The sequence below is a fragment of the Coenobita brevimanus genome, chromosome 104, assembly GCF_032717465.1.
Source record: "Coenobita brevimanus isolate Jiangsu-jjx chromosome 104, ASM3271746v2, whole genome shotgun sequence".
NCBI classification, from domain to species: domain Eukaryota; kingdom Metazoa; phylum Arthropoda; class Malacostraca; order Decapoda; family Coenobitidae; genus Coenobita; species Coenobita brevimanus.
Window position 1 is genome coordinate 17,725,386 of NC_137057.1, and position 15,000 is coordinate 17,740,385.

The 15,000-nt window shown below is 46.9% G+C and overlaps 1 protein-coding gene across 1 annotated transcript in view; it reads left to right on the top strand.

Annotated features, from left to right (window-relative positions):
- LOC145416029 (uncharacterized) overlaps positions 1-15,000 on the top strand; it is a 127,584-nt gene that overhangs the window by 38,825 nt on the left and 73,759 nt on the right. Inside the window, 1 exon segment of the mRNA XM_080285128.1 lies at positions 2,189-2,287. Within this exon segment, the coding sequence (XP_080141254.1) occupies positions 2,189-2,287 (99 nt within the window).

Consider the following 15,000-nt stretch of genomic DNA (forward strand, 5'->3'; position numbering starts at 1 on the left):
CGGACACATAAAAAAAAAAGTTGACAGTTCTGGCGTCATGAAAGGGATATTGCACTGATTTTAAACTTCAGATGTTGATATAACTAAAGCCAATTCGATCTCAGCTGGGAAGAGAGGAGCGTTAAGCTTTTAAAAGTTGGCTGGTGAATGGTTGGCCGAATGCGTTCATTAGTAACGATATATTTTAGACGATTTTTATTAAAAGATTTACAATAATCATTTATGATGATAAGATTGCTCCTCTGAACTGTCTGCTTGCATCCCTTCACCTCTACGACGGGCGTGTGGCACCCGTCTAGCAACAAACTCTCATCCCTTTTCTGTCCAGCTCTCTAATGCAGGAGTTGACCTTTGCTCCCAGTCTTTCACTTGTGCAACGGGTCATCTCTGGAACCGTCTCCCTCTGTCTGTTTCCTACCTCCTATGATCTGCAGAGTTTATAACGCAGTGTGTCCAGGCATCTCGAAATGAGCTGATCTTGAAATTGAGTCTGTTGTTTTTGTTTTTTCTTGGAAGGAACGGTTTGCGGGCTCCTGGCCTTTGGTTCCTTCTTCCTTGCATTAAAAATAAATAAATATATGTATCGTTATTTGCACAGATCAGTTTTAAAACGAGGCCTTAGAAAGTCTGTCATGTGGCCTAGATACGCGTGCAATTTTCATTTCTGCCAAAGCACCATTTTTGGACAAGGTTTTACGAGTTCTTAGACCTTTTTTTTTCCATGTTAAGGCAGATTAAGGTGAATTATACGTCATTACTGCGAGATTATGGTGATTTGGCGGTACTGAATATTTCGCGTGTATCAAGGCCACCTGTTGGACTTCATAAGGCCTCGTTTCTTAAAATTAACCTGTGCAAATAACGATACATATATTTCATTTGAGCAATCTTATTACAAACGATTCTTGTAACCTTTATATTAAAAACCATTTCAAATATATCGCTACTAATGAAATGCACTCGGCCAACCAATCAGCTGCCAACTTTCAAAACCTAAAGGATCCTCTCTTCTCAGATGAGGTCGTTTAGGCTATAGTTTGTAGTCACTCTCTTCGCTAGGGCCGGGGAGAGAGAGAAGGGGGGACGTTGATTAGGGTTGTCCGCTCGTCTGCCCGTCCGTTCGTCCGTCCGTCCGTCCATTCGTTCGTCTGTCCGTCCGCCCGTTCGTCACACATTGGAGTCTGTGCAGCAACTTTCCTTACTATCGTCCGATTTTAAGTCAGTTATGCTCCAGTAATTATTCATGTTAATCTCTTCGACAGGACGGATTTTGAGTGTCATGTCAGACTTGCTTGGTTTAGGGCGAAAAGTGATGACTCAGATTTTTCACATACAAAGTTCAGTTTGAGGGTGGTCAGGTAAAAATGTGGAAATGTTGGAGATGAGGTGACCTGGGATTTGTGTGTGTATGTGTGTGTGTTATATTTGACACTCTAATTAATATGATAGTGTGGGGATGATGATGATAGGGGATGGATATGGAGATGCGATTTCCGGTTCCATAACTTTCCAAAATATCACCCGATTTTAGTCAGTTTCACCTCAGTGACTGCAGTAGCGAATATATTTAACGGGATGGAGTTATGACGAAAGCAGGGGGACATAAAGGCCTCGAATTTTCTTTACAATCTTACCAGGGAAAGCCAGTCTCAGTTCAAGATCATTTTTCCCTCGTCAGTAAGAAGTAATTTTTTTGAGAGAGGTGCGTACAGAATTTTTCCATCTCTCTTGTTCTTAGGGCAAAAATAGAGCATAGTTACGGGGTGAAAATGAACGTAGGTAAGTGTATATTCTTGGCCCCCAGTTTGGTAGTTACGATTGTGTGTGTTAATAGGTGAATAATGTGTTTGATGATGCTTCCCTGGTTTCTCTTGAGTTTGGTTTTGGTCATCTCTCTCTCTCTCTCTCTCTCTCTCTCTCTCTCTCTCTCTCTCTCTCTCTCTCTCTTTCTCTCTCTCTCCACAGACACATCCATCTCTCTGTCTGTGTGGATGCTAATGGAGACACAGCCAATCTTCCCCCTTTTTCTCATCATCCTTCTCTCATTCCCTTCCTCCTTCTGTCCTGTCCATTACCCACTAGTACATTGAAATCACCTCGCCAGATCTCCACTAACACATATCCACTTATTTTTTTCTCGGATGCCCGTCCCGATACGCTGCCGATATGGATGTGGATGTGGGTACAGGGAGTGGGTCTGCTACACAAGGCGGTTCTCCACGGGCATAAGGACATCGCGGACTATCTGATGGACGAGTACCCGGAGACCTTACACCTCACCGATACCGTGAGTACTGTGATTGTATGGTTGATGATTTGTACTCTACTGTGATGCTATGTCCACCATTTAGCCACACTACATTATATCATACCACACCATACCATACCATACCATACCATACCATACCACACCACACCACACCACACCACACCACACCATACCATACCATACCACACCACACCACACCATACCACACCACACCACACCACACCATACCATACCACACCACACCACACCACACCACACCACACTACACCCCACCCCACCTTACCCTAGCCTGCCCTGCCCTACCCTACCCTACTCTACCCTACCCTACCCTACACCATCCATGTGGGAGGTGTAGCAAAAGAGAAAGCAAGTCCCAGATATTGCCTTTTTTTTTTTTTAATTGAATGGTTGAAATTGTTCGATAAGGTTAGCCTGCATCCCACTCCAGGGTGTGCTGATATGGGGTGAAGAAAAATTGGGTATATTCTTTATCTATAACACACACACACACACACACACACACACACACACACACACACACACACACACACACACACAGTCAGACATGTTCATTCATCATAACATTCCTAAGAAACTCTCTCTTTCTCTCTCTCTCTCTCTCTCTCTCACACACACACACACACACACACACACACACACACACACACACACACAGTCAGACATGTTCATTCATCGTAACATTCCTAAGAAACTCTCTCTCTCTCTCTCTCTCTCTCTCTCTCTCTCTCTCTCTCTCTCTCTCTCTCTCTCTCTCTCTCTCTCTCTCTCTCTCTCTCTCTCTCTCACACACACACACACACACACACACACACAGTCAGACATGTTCATTCATCATAACATTCCTAAGAAATTCTCTCTCTCTCTGTCTCTCTCTCTCTCTCTCTCTCTCACACACACACACACACACACACACACACACACACACACACACACACACACACACACACACACACACACACACACACACACACACACACACACACACACACACAGTCAGACATGTTCATTCATCGTAACATTCCTATGAAATTCTCTCTCTCTCTCTCTCTCTCTCTCTCTCACACACACACACACACACACACACACACAGTCAGACATGTTCATTCATCGTAACATTCCTATGAAATTCTCTCTCTCTCTCTCTCTCTCTCTCTCTCTCTCTCTCACACACACACACACACACACACACACACACACACACACAGTCAGACATGTTCATTCATCGTAACATTCCTATGAGATTCTCTCTCTCTCTCTCTCTCTCTCACACACACACACACACACACACACACACACACACACACACACACACACAGTCAGACATGTTCATTCATCGTAACATTCCTATGAAATTCTCTCTCTCTCTCTCTCTCTCTCTCTCTCTCTCTCTCTCTCTCACACACACACACACACACACACACACACACACACACACACAACTGCTACCCATAATACTGTACAAGGTGATCCATACATTATACATTTAGATGCTCGTGTGTTGCGGGTACGGCTTAGACAACATTACCAGCGTCTACCCGTCATCAATATCCACCCAGCATCACTACCTACCCAGCATCAATACCTACCCAGCATCAATACCTACCCAGCATCAATACCTACCCAGCATCAATACCTACCCAGCATCAATATCCACCCAGCATCAATATCCACCCAGCATCAATATCCACCCAGCATCAATATCCACCCAGCATCAATATCCACCCAGCATCAATATCCACCCAGCATCAATATCCACCCAGCATCAATATCCACCCAGCATCACTACCTACCCAGCATCAATATCTACCCAGCATCAATACCTACCCAGCATCAATACCTACCCAGCATCAATATCCACCCAGCATCAATATCCACCCAACATCAATATCCACCCAGCATCAATACCTACCCAGCATCAATACCTACCCAGCATCAATATCTACCCAGCATCAATACCTACCCAGCATCAATATCCACCCAGCATCAATATCCACCCAGCATCAATACCTACCCAGCATCAATACCCACCCATCATCAATATCCACCCAGCATCAATACCTACCCAGCATCAATATCTACCCAGCATCAATACCTGCCCAGCATCAATATCCACCCAGCATCAATACCTACCCAGCATCAATATCCACCCAGCATCAATACCTACCCAGCATCAATACCTACCCAGCATCAATACCTACCCAGCATCAATATCTACCCAGCATCAATACCTGCCCAGCATCAATATCCACCCAGCATCAATACCTACCCAGCATCAATACCTACCCAGCATCAATACCTACCCAGCATCAATATCCACCCAGCATCAATATCCACCCAGCATCAATATCCACCCAGCATCAATATCCACCCAGCATCAATATCCACCCAGCATCAATACCTACCCAGCATCAATATCCACCCAGCATCAATACCTGCCCAGCATCAATACCTACCCAGCATCAATACCTACCCAGCATCAATACCTACCCAGCATCAATACCTACCCAGCATCAATATCCACCCAGCATCAATACCTACCCAGCATCAATACCTACCCAGCATCAATACCTACCCAGCATCAATACCTACCCAGCATCAATACCTACCCAGCATCAATATCCACCCAGCATCAATACCCACCCAGCATCAATACCTACCCAGCATCAATATCCACCCAGCATCAATACCTACCCAGCATCAATATCCACCCAGCATCAATATCTACATACAACTCTTCTCACATTTGTAGAGCTGGTTTTTTTTTTTTCATCTATTAGTTATATGATTGACTTGCAATTTTATAAAGTCTCTGATCTCCTCGCAAAAGTTGACCGAGCCGTTCCCGCAACACATACGACAGCAGGGCACGGTCTGTGAAGCACTCTCTCTCTCTCTCTCTCTCTCTCTGTATATATATATATATTTTGCACTCTTAAATCCTACTTTGGTTCCTCATGACTTATATAATGAACTACACACAAGCACCTTCTATATGCATGTTTGTATATTGTAGAGAGGTGTATGAGAGAGGGGGGTGTAAGTTTGGGGGGAGGGCAGCGAAGTGGCAGGGGAAAGGGCGACGTGGAGGCGATTTGTTTGTGGCCACCCATTACTGGATTAAGGCGTCTGGAGAGAGAGAGAGAGAGAGAGAGAGAGAGAGAGAGAGAGAATATTACAAAGGGTAGTTGTAGCACACATATATTTAGTTATAAGATCAATTGTCTGTTTGAAATATTAATGTTTACCAAGATTTGAAAATGAAAATAAGTGAAGTATAGATTAAACAAGAACTGCCAGGCTTCAGGGAGCGAACTGACTATGCAATACCTGGAGCCTGCTTCCGTAAGAGAGCAGCTGCAACTTGGGGGGAAAGTAATCGCTTCTCCATGCTGGCAAAGTACGTAATGGGATGGATGGATGGACAGACGGATGGATGGAAAGATGAATGGATTGTTGGATGGATGGATGGATGGATGGATAGGTGGATGGATGGATGAATGGGTGGACTGATGGATGGATGGATGAATGGATGGATAGATAGATAGATAGACAGATAGATAGATACATTAGATAGAGTAGTGCATATTAGCTACGTATATATCAGAATCTGTGTCGTTTATCATTACGTAGCATATGAAGGGACATCCTATCTGAACCCATTATTTAAAATATCCGTTGCGACAGAATTCAAACCCAGAATCGTAGGCCGTAGATAGGGAGACGAACGCGATTACCACTGAGCCACCGTGGTTATCATTATCATCGTCGCCATCACCATCATCATCACCATCACCATCATCATCACCACCACCACCATCATCATCATCATAATCATCATCATCGTCGTCGTCGTCATCATCATCATCATCATCATCATCATCACCATCATCATCATCATCATCATCATCATCACCATCATCATCATCATCGTCGTCGTCGTCGTTGTCGTCGTCACTATCAACATAATAATAATCATCATCATCACCATCATCATCACCATCATCATCACCATCATCATCACCATCATCATCATCATCACCATCATCATCATCATCAGCCTTTTTTTTTTTTTTTTTTTTTTCCCCCACTTAAAGATGGTATGAGGTAGGATCCATAGACCAAGAAAATATCTGGCAATATGTACGTGTGAAATGGGTCAGCCACTAACTCACACATCATTTAAGCCCCTGGAATCCTGGCCCACACCTCACAGGCCTCATCATCTACACATATTATTTCGGTATTTAATTCATAGGTGCGCTACACATACACCTGCCGGAGAGTAAGTGTATGAAGTTGAAAATGCGATGCCACACTTCATCATGTGCCCGTCCATACCTACCTCAGTCAAATTAACCGTTATCCTTTATTTAACCGTTACTCCCAGTCCTTCGTACATGCAACAGGTCAACTCTGGAACTGTCTCCCTCTGTCTGTATTTCCTACTGCCTATGATCTCCAGTCTTTCAAACGCAGTGTGTCCAGGCATCTCGAAAGGAACGGATCTTGAATTTGGCTTTCGTTTGTATTGTTTTTTTTTTCTTTCTTGGAAGGAACGGTTTGCGGACTCCTGGCCTTTGGTTCCTTCTTCATGCATTAAAAAAAAGATAAAAAAAATAGCTGAATCGTATGTCATATCCTCTGACTCCCAAACCATCCCATATCTCGTTTTCTTTCAGCCTCGTTTTCCATTACCATCCATCTTCTTTTTGGCCTACCTCAGCTCCTTCCACCTTCACATTGACTCACTCATTCCCTTTTCATCATCCTATCTATATTCATTTATTCACTATCCCCAGAGGACCTAACAATCCGAGAATAGTTTTAAGCAAATTATACATGACAAACTCTCTCTCTCTCTCTCTCTCTCTCTCTCTCTCTCTCTCTCTCTCTCTCTCTCATCTAAAGGGAAGGCATCTCGTTTCCTAAAATTGTTTAACGGAAAGAATGGTTAATTTAAAGTATCTGATTTATTGGGTACAAAACAGTGAAAAAGAGATGCAAGTCAGCAATAAACCCTTTGAACTGGTGACTCACAAGCTTGGTGACTAAAGAGACAGTGGGTGGAGGAGGTGGGTGGCGCTGGGTGGAGTTTGATGTGGTGCGTAGTCAATATTGGTACTGATTTATTAACTGTGCCACGTTGGTATAGATGCGGGGCGCGACTCTGAGGTTGTTATTATCGTGCCCTGGCAACCTACCATTCATAAGTGCGTCTGATTTCGTGTATAATATGAGACGCATGTGACTCGTGTAGAATATGTTTGTGTATAATAATATTCGTGTATAATATATTCGAGCATAATATTATGATTTGTGTATAATATATGAAATCGGACGCACTTTTGAATGGTATGTTGCCAGGGTACGATAATGACAACCTCAGAGTCGTGAGCCGCGACTATAGTGACTTGAACCACCTATTTATGTTCTGGATTGCTTGTCTACACAGGTCACTGTACCCTCTGCTATTTCTGTAATATAGGAAAGATGTTCACTACCACTTTGGAAAGTTTGTGTTTTATCATATTCATTAACGTTTTTTTTCCTTCCCTGACAATCATACAGCCACATTGATGATAGTGAGTGGATGCCAGGGAGTAAATTATTGAATTTTGAAGACCTGTGACTTACTTTAGGTAGAAAAGGAGACAGTAGCCCTTCTTCCCCAGCAATTTATTTTGCTTATTACACCATTTTATTCTCCTTTATGTTACCGAGGCAAACCCTGTCGATCATAAAAATATATAAATAGCAAAGGATAATATAAAGATGCAGTGTACACAATATATTGCAAAGACAATGGTGCTGTGAAGCCTTTGGTGCCATCAAGACTGTGACTCTGAGGCAAGTCTGTTCACCACCGACCTAAGAGTGGGCAGAGGGATGAGTTAGGGACGCTGTGTGAGGCTGGGGGGGGTGTGCTGTGTTGGCGTGGTTTTTGCAGGAGTTAGGTTTGTTGAAGGGATAACTAACTCAGAATGGCTGTTGTCTAGGATGTTTAGGGCTGTCGAATTCTTCACTCACTGAATTTCCAGATTCTGCATGTTGCTTGTGATTATATTCAGACTACTGGCTTTTCTGTCATCCCTGGCTTTTGTGTAGTTCGCTAAGAATGGGAGGATTTGCTGGCATTATAATTAGTGTTGTTGTGGAATGATACCATTGCAGTATATTGGCTTGGTGCAGGTGCCTGAGTGACGTTATACAGGCACCAGATAATCACAGTGTGGTGGCTTAGACGTGGTGTGGCACTTGCCTGGCTTTGTCGTGGCGACGTGGCAGTGATGGGAGTCTGACAGTGTCTCTCCCCAGCAGAAAGTGCTGCAGGAGGCTGGGTGCACGCTGGACACGGTGCTCGAGCTGCCCGAGGACTCACGCCCAACCACACCCAAGGCTTCGCCACAAACCTCTCCCATCAAGAGGCCGACTCAAGCATGGACAGACTCAAAGGATGACGTCCCCAGTGGACGGGAGGGTGAGGCGGGGGTGCAGCCAGATGACATTCCCGATGGTCGGGAGGGTGAGGCGGGGGTGCAGCCAGATGACGTCCCTGATGGACAGGAGGGAGAGGCAGGGGTGCAGCCAGATGATGTCCCTGATGGACAGGAGGGAGAGGCAGGCGTGCGGCCAGTGGTGGACATGGTCAGGGAGACGGTGGGGCTGGACAGGGGTGAGGGGATGGAGCTGGAGGTGGCTGACTGGAGCAGTAGTGATGCCAGTGGCTGCTACTCAGAACCTGAAACCAAGCAGGACGAGTTGGACACGTTCCCTTCCCCACTAGCTGGTTCCCCATCCATGATGCTTGCCCGGGGTAGCAGTGGCCGCCTCCCCCGCCTGCCCACCCCACCTCAGAGTGGTGAAGCAGCTCCCGCCACCACTGCCACAGCCACACCCCATGTCATCGACCACACCAACTGTGTGGCATCGCAGGACCTGCCCCTGCACCAGCAGTGTCGTGCTCGTAAGGCATACCTGGATCATGTTCAACGGGTGACAAGGGCACGGCCACGCCAAAGACTCAGAGACATCCCTCCCTGGTGTCTCTCTGCGCCGCTGCATCCTGTCACCAGAAGAGTCACCAGAACCCCCATAAATCGCCCCCTGCGGCTGCCAGCCATTTCACTTCGGTCCCATGACCAGCGACCTCCAACTCCCACCCCGACCCCATCCTGCTCCAACAGCACTGTCTCCAGCCCAAGACTCAGGCGCAGACGTCATCGGCCACTCACTGCAGATCGTGCTGCCTTCTCCCCTGGCCTGGCCACTAGACTCCAGAGTGCCCTTGCCTCCATACAACCCTTGGACTCTGATGAAGACTTGGACCCTAAACCCTTTGCTGCTCAATCACCCATCCAGAACACTTCACCAGCTGCCTCCCCTACACCCTCACCTCACCCTTCCAACCCTTCTCCTCACCACACTAACAACAACGACCTCACCAACACAGCCTCACCACCACAAACCGCTTCCTCACGTACATGCACACTTCCACCTATTACACAAACACCTTCCTCACATACATGCTCACTTCCACCTATCGTTACAACTGGCACAGCTTTTTTGCTCACATGCACACAGTCAGAACCAAGCCCCACCCACCATACACCCACACCAACCCCACTATCCACCTATTCTGTCACACCCACGCAGTCTAATCCAGTCTACACCCGCAGCACACCCACACCAACCCCACCCTCCCCCACACAGTCTAAACCACCCTCCACCCACCATACATTCACACCAACCCCACTATCCACCTATTCTGTCACACCCACGCAGTCTAATCCAGTCTACACCCGCAGCGCACCCACACCAACCCCACCCTCCCCCACACAGTCTAAACCACCCTCCACCCGCAGCACACCCACACCAACCCCACCCTCCACCACACAGTCTAAACCAACCTCCACCCGCAGCACACCCACACCAACCCCACCCTCCACCACACAGTCTAAACCAACCTCCACCTGCAGCACACCCACACCAACCCCACCCTCCACCACACAGTCTAAACCAGCCTCCACCCGCAGCACACCCACACCAACCCCACCCTCCACCACACAGTCTAAACCAGCCTCCACCCGCAGCACACCCACACCAACCCCACCCTCCACCACACAGTCTAAACCAACCTCCACCCGCAACACACCCACACCAACCCCACCCTCCACCACACAGTCTAAACCAGCCTCCACCCGCAGCACACCCACCCCAACCCCACCTTCCACCACACCTGCTCCCCCAGCCACCAGCATCCTGTCACCCACACCCATCTTGACACCCACCCAGATTCCCCTTGATAGTGATGATATGACCACCCCACAGCCTCCACCCAGCTTGAAACACCCAGAGACAGACAACGGTAATGAGGAAGATGCAAGCCAGACCAAGGCATCTGACTTAGGTGGAAAGGAGGAGACAGAGTTAGAAGGGAAGGAGAATACAACAACAGAGGGAAAGACTGCAGAGTGTGATAAAAAACAAGAGGCAAATGAGGAAACTGAGGCAAGAGTGATGATGCATGGTCAAGATCCGAGCAGAACCGTGGCAGAGGAGATGAGAAAACACGCCGAAGAGAAGCAGGAGGAGGAGGATAATGAAGCGCCACAAGACACGAAGACTCGACTCCCCCTCAAGGATGAAGAGCAGGATGAAGGAAACGTAGAGAACCAAGAGGAGGACCAGGGTAAGGACGAACCACAGTCGCCGTCCATTCAAATCCCCCGGTTCTCGGACGCGCCATCTGAAGTCCAAAATCTGGCGTCTCAATGTAGCACCAGGACCTTGGGCAAGGCGTTCGTGGATCTCCGTACCTCGACATACGCGGATTCGGTTAAGCGGCAGGAGGTCCGGAGTGATGTGTGGGATACGGTGTACAGTTCAGACATCAGGAAGTGGGCCAGTATCATTGTGGATAGGGTGCTGGAGAGGGTAGTGGAGTATTTGATTAATGCAGGAGTGGAGGTGGGGGAAGGTGGAGGCGAGAGGGCAGTGATGGAGAGCAAGGACAAAGGAGAAGGGAGGACAGATGAGGAAGCAAGGAAGATGGAAGAGGGAAGAAGGAATGTGGAAAGTGCTGGTGCTCAAGAAGAGAGTAAGGAAATAGGAGAGAGTGATGAAGTGGGAATGAATGAACGAGAAGGAAAGATAGAAAAGGGAACTGCAGAGAGTTTGGTTGCTGACAAGGATGGGGAAATAATTCTAGACGTATCGGAAGACAGGATGAGTAAAGGAGTAGGAGGAAGATATAGAGTAATAAAGAAAGGAAGAGGTAGGGAAAAAACAAAGGCTGAGTGCGTTCGTAATGAAGGAGAGAGAAGCAGGGAAGCAGACGAGGAGACAAAGGAGGGAGTAGGAGGAAAAGGAAGAGTGAGAGGGAAGGGGAAAGGAGATAGTCAGGAAACAGAGGATGGGATAAAGGTAGGAGGAGGAGGAAAGGGAAAATTAAGAGGGAAGGGAAAACGAGATGACAGTCGTGAGAAAGAAAACCCGGGAGCGGAGGTCAGAGGAAAGGGGGAGAAAGATAGGGGGGAGGGAAAGGGTAAACAAAGGGAGGAAAGGGGTAAAGGAGGGAAGGGAAAGAGGGGGAAGGAAAGGGGTAATGAAGGTGATGAGGGTAATGCAGAGTATATGCCACAAATATTAACAAATCATCTCACACAAAACAGTCAGCAAATAATGTCAACAGTATCATTTATTCAGCCACGAAGCCTATCTTCAAACGGTTTACTGAAAGGCAAAGGAAACTCGAATCCCGTCAAAGTTTCACCAGTTACTTTGATGACCAATGAAGGAAGTGAGACAGTTACTTTGAACACTGAAGGAAGTGAACCAATGAGACAGGCTTCACTAATCAGGGAAGCCTCACCAGTTACTTTGATGACCAATGAGGGAAGTGAGACAGTTGCTTTGAACAGGGAAGGAAGTGAACCAATGAGACAGGCTTCACTAATCAGGGAAGCCTCACCAGTTACTTTGATGCATAATGAAGGAGGTGAACCAGTGAGACAGGCTTCAGTTATCAGTGAAGCTTCACCAATTACTTTAATGAATAATGAAGGAAGTGAAGCAGTCGAGGAAGCTCCATTCATTAGAGAGGCTTCACCAGTAACCCTAATGAATAATGAAGGAAGTGAAGCAGCCAAGGAAGTCTCATTCATCAGAGAGGCTTCACCAGTAACCCTAATGAATAATGAAGGAAGTGAAGCAGTCGAGGAAGCTCCATTCATCAGAGAGGCTTCACCAGTAACCCTGATGAATAATGAAGGAAGTGAAGAAATGAAGGAAGTTCCATTCATCAGAGAGGCTTCACCAGTAACACTGATGAATAATGAAGGAAGTGAAGGAGTCAAGGAAGCTCCATTCATCAGAGAGGCTTCACCAGTAACTTTGATGAATAATGAAGGAAGTGAAGGAGTCAAGGAAGCCCCATTCATCAGAGAGGCTTCACCAGTAACCCTGATGAATAATGAAGGAGAGGAAATCAGAGAAGCCTTCCCTACCACCCTAATGAATAATGTAGAAGGGAAGCCAGGCAGGGAAACCACACCCGCAGTCATGAATAACGGCATGAAGCCCAGCAGGGAAGCCTCACCCGTTACCCTGATGAATGATGAAGGAAATGAACAAATCAGGGAGGTTGAAAGTGACCCTGAAATGAATAATGAAGGAGTCAGGGAGGCTTCACCAGTTATATTAATGAATAGTGAAGGAAATGAACGAGTGAGGAGAGTTTCATTTATGAGGGAAGTGTCACCTGTTGCTTTGAATAATGAACCAGTCAGGGAAGTGTCACCTGTTGCTTTGATGAGTGAACCAGTCAGGGAAGCTTCACCTGTTGCTTTGATGAATGAACCAGTCAGGAAAGTGTCACCTGTTGCTTTGATGAGTGAACCAGTCAAGGAAGCTTCACCTGTTGCTTTGATGAATGAACCAGTCAGGAAAGTGTCACCTGTTGCTTTGAATAATGAACCAGTCAAGGAAGCATCACCTGTTGCTTTGATGACTGAACCACTTACCTTACAACCACCACCACCACCACCATCAACCCTAGATATTCCACCACAACCACACACACAAACACCACCACGACCACCACACACACCAGCTTTCGATGTCCAACCACCGCCAACCACACACACACCACCACAACCATCAGCTGAAGATACTCAAACACTACATCATATCCAAACACCACCAAGGCCACCAACACGCGAATTCCAAGTACCATCCACCACACAACCACCACCACCACAACCACCACCAACCACACACACACCATCACAACCATCAGCTGAAGATACACAACCACGGCATCATATCCAAACACCACCACGACCACCAACACGCAAATTCCAAGCACCATCCACCACACAAACATCACCACCTCCACCACCACAACCACACCCACCACCAACCACACATCCAACACCACAGACCCATCCAAACCCTCTTGAACCCCAGGAAGCGGAACAGAACGTGGTAAATTCAGCTCGTAAATTGTCTCTTAGTTCATCTACCCATTTCTTGAGCGTTCCTCTAACATCGCCAGCTGAATTCGTGGTTAAAACTGCCAGACCAAATAGCAGTAGCGGCCTAACATCCTCCCCAGTGAACCCTACGCAGCCTAACACATCAGGAGGAGAGTCATGTGGAATATTGCCGAGTGCTGATTCGACAATGGACAGTGGTTTTAGGTCAGGTCATTGGTTGTCTTCATATCAGCTTGACTCATCCAGAAGGGAGTCGGGTGAAGTGACAGTTGATGGTAATGTGATAGAGGACAATCATTTCAAGTCTTCATATCAACTTAACTCACCAGGAATAGTACCAGCTGAATCGAAAGTTGGCACCGATTCGACACAGGAAGATTCAAAGCCAGGCCATCAGGTTTTAAGTCAGCGTAACTCCTCCAGAACTGACTCAACTGGAAGGATTTCTGGCGCTGAGTTGATGAAGGAGAATGGTTTTGACTTAGGCCATCAGGTGACTCAAGATAAAAGTGGTTCTGTGTGTAGCCAGCCCACAGCCGGCCCGTTCACTCCTCCAAATGATCACTCGTACCCAACCTCTCCACCAGCCTCAGCCAGCAGCAGTGGTCAGCGCAGACAAAGTGGGTCTAGTCACGCCACACGCCACACACACCAAGTTCAGCCACTCCCTCAACCACCTTCGTCCCCAAATAGTAATATGCTCTACCAAAGTACTTATGATTCTTCTTCACAGCAGCCATGTCAACCACCTTCATCCGAAAGTAACGATGTTCGTAACCATAGCACAAGTAATAGTTCCACGCAGCGAAATGTTGATTTAGATTCTGTACAACCCTCATCTTCAACCAGAAATGATAAGTACCAAGCTCCAAGCAGGTATTTTAACTCGATAAAGCGTAGTACCATCTCACTGAGGTCCGTGGAGGCCCCCCATATCAAAACACATTCAGGTGACGTTTCAGAAGCAGCGAGACTTTCATTCACAACGTCACATTCATCATCAGAGAAACAAGATCAGATCGACACCAGCCAGCAAAAGCCAGAATCGTCATTAAAGATCCAAGGAGAGGGCAGCTCCAGTCAGCCAAAGTCACCTGAAACAGAACCAACACACGTCCCTGAAACCGAGATAATTGAAGCTTCGACTCGGCTGGTCTCATCCACGCCACTGTATCGTGTTCAACCAAGTAATCATCAGAACATTCAACCAGATTC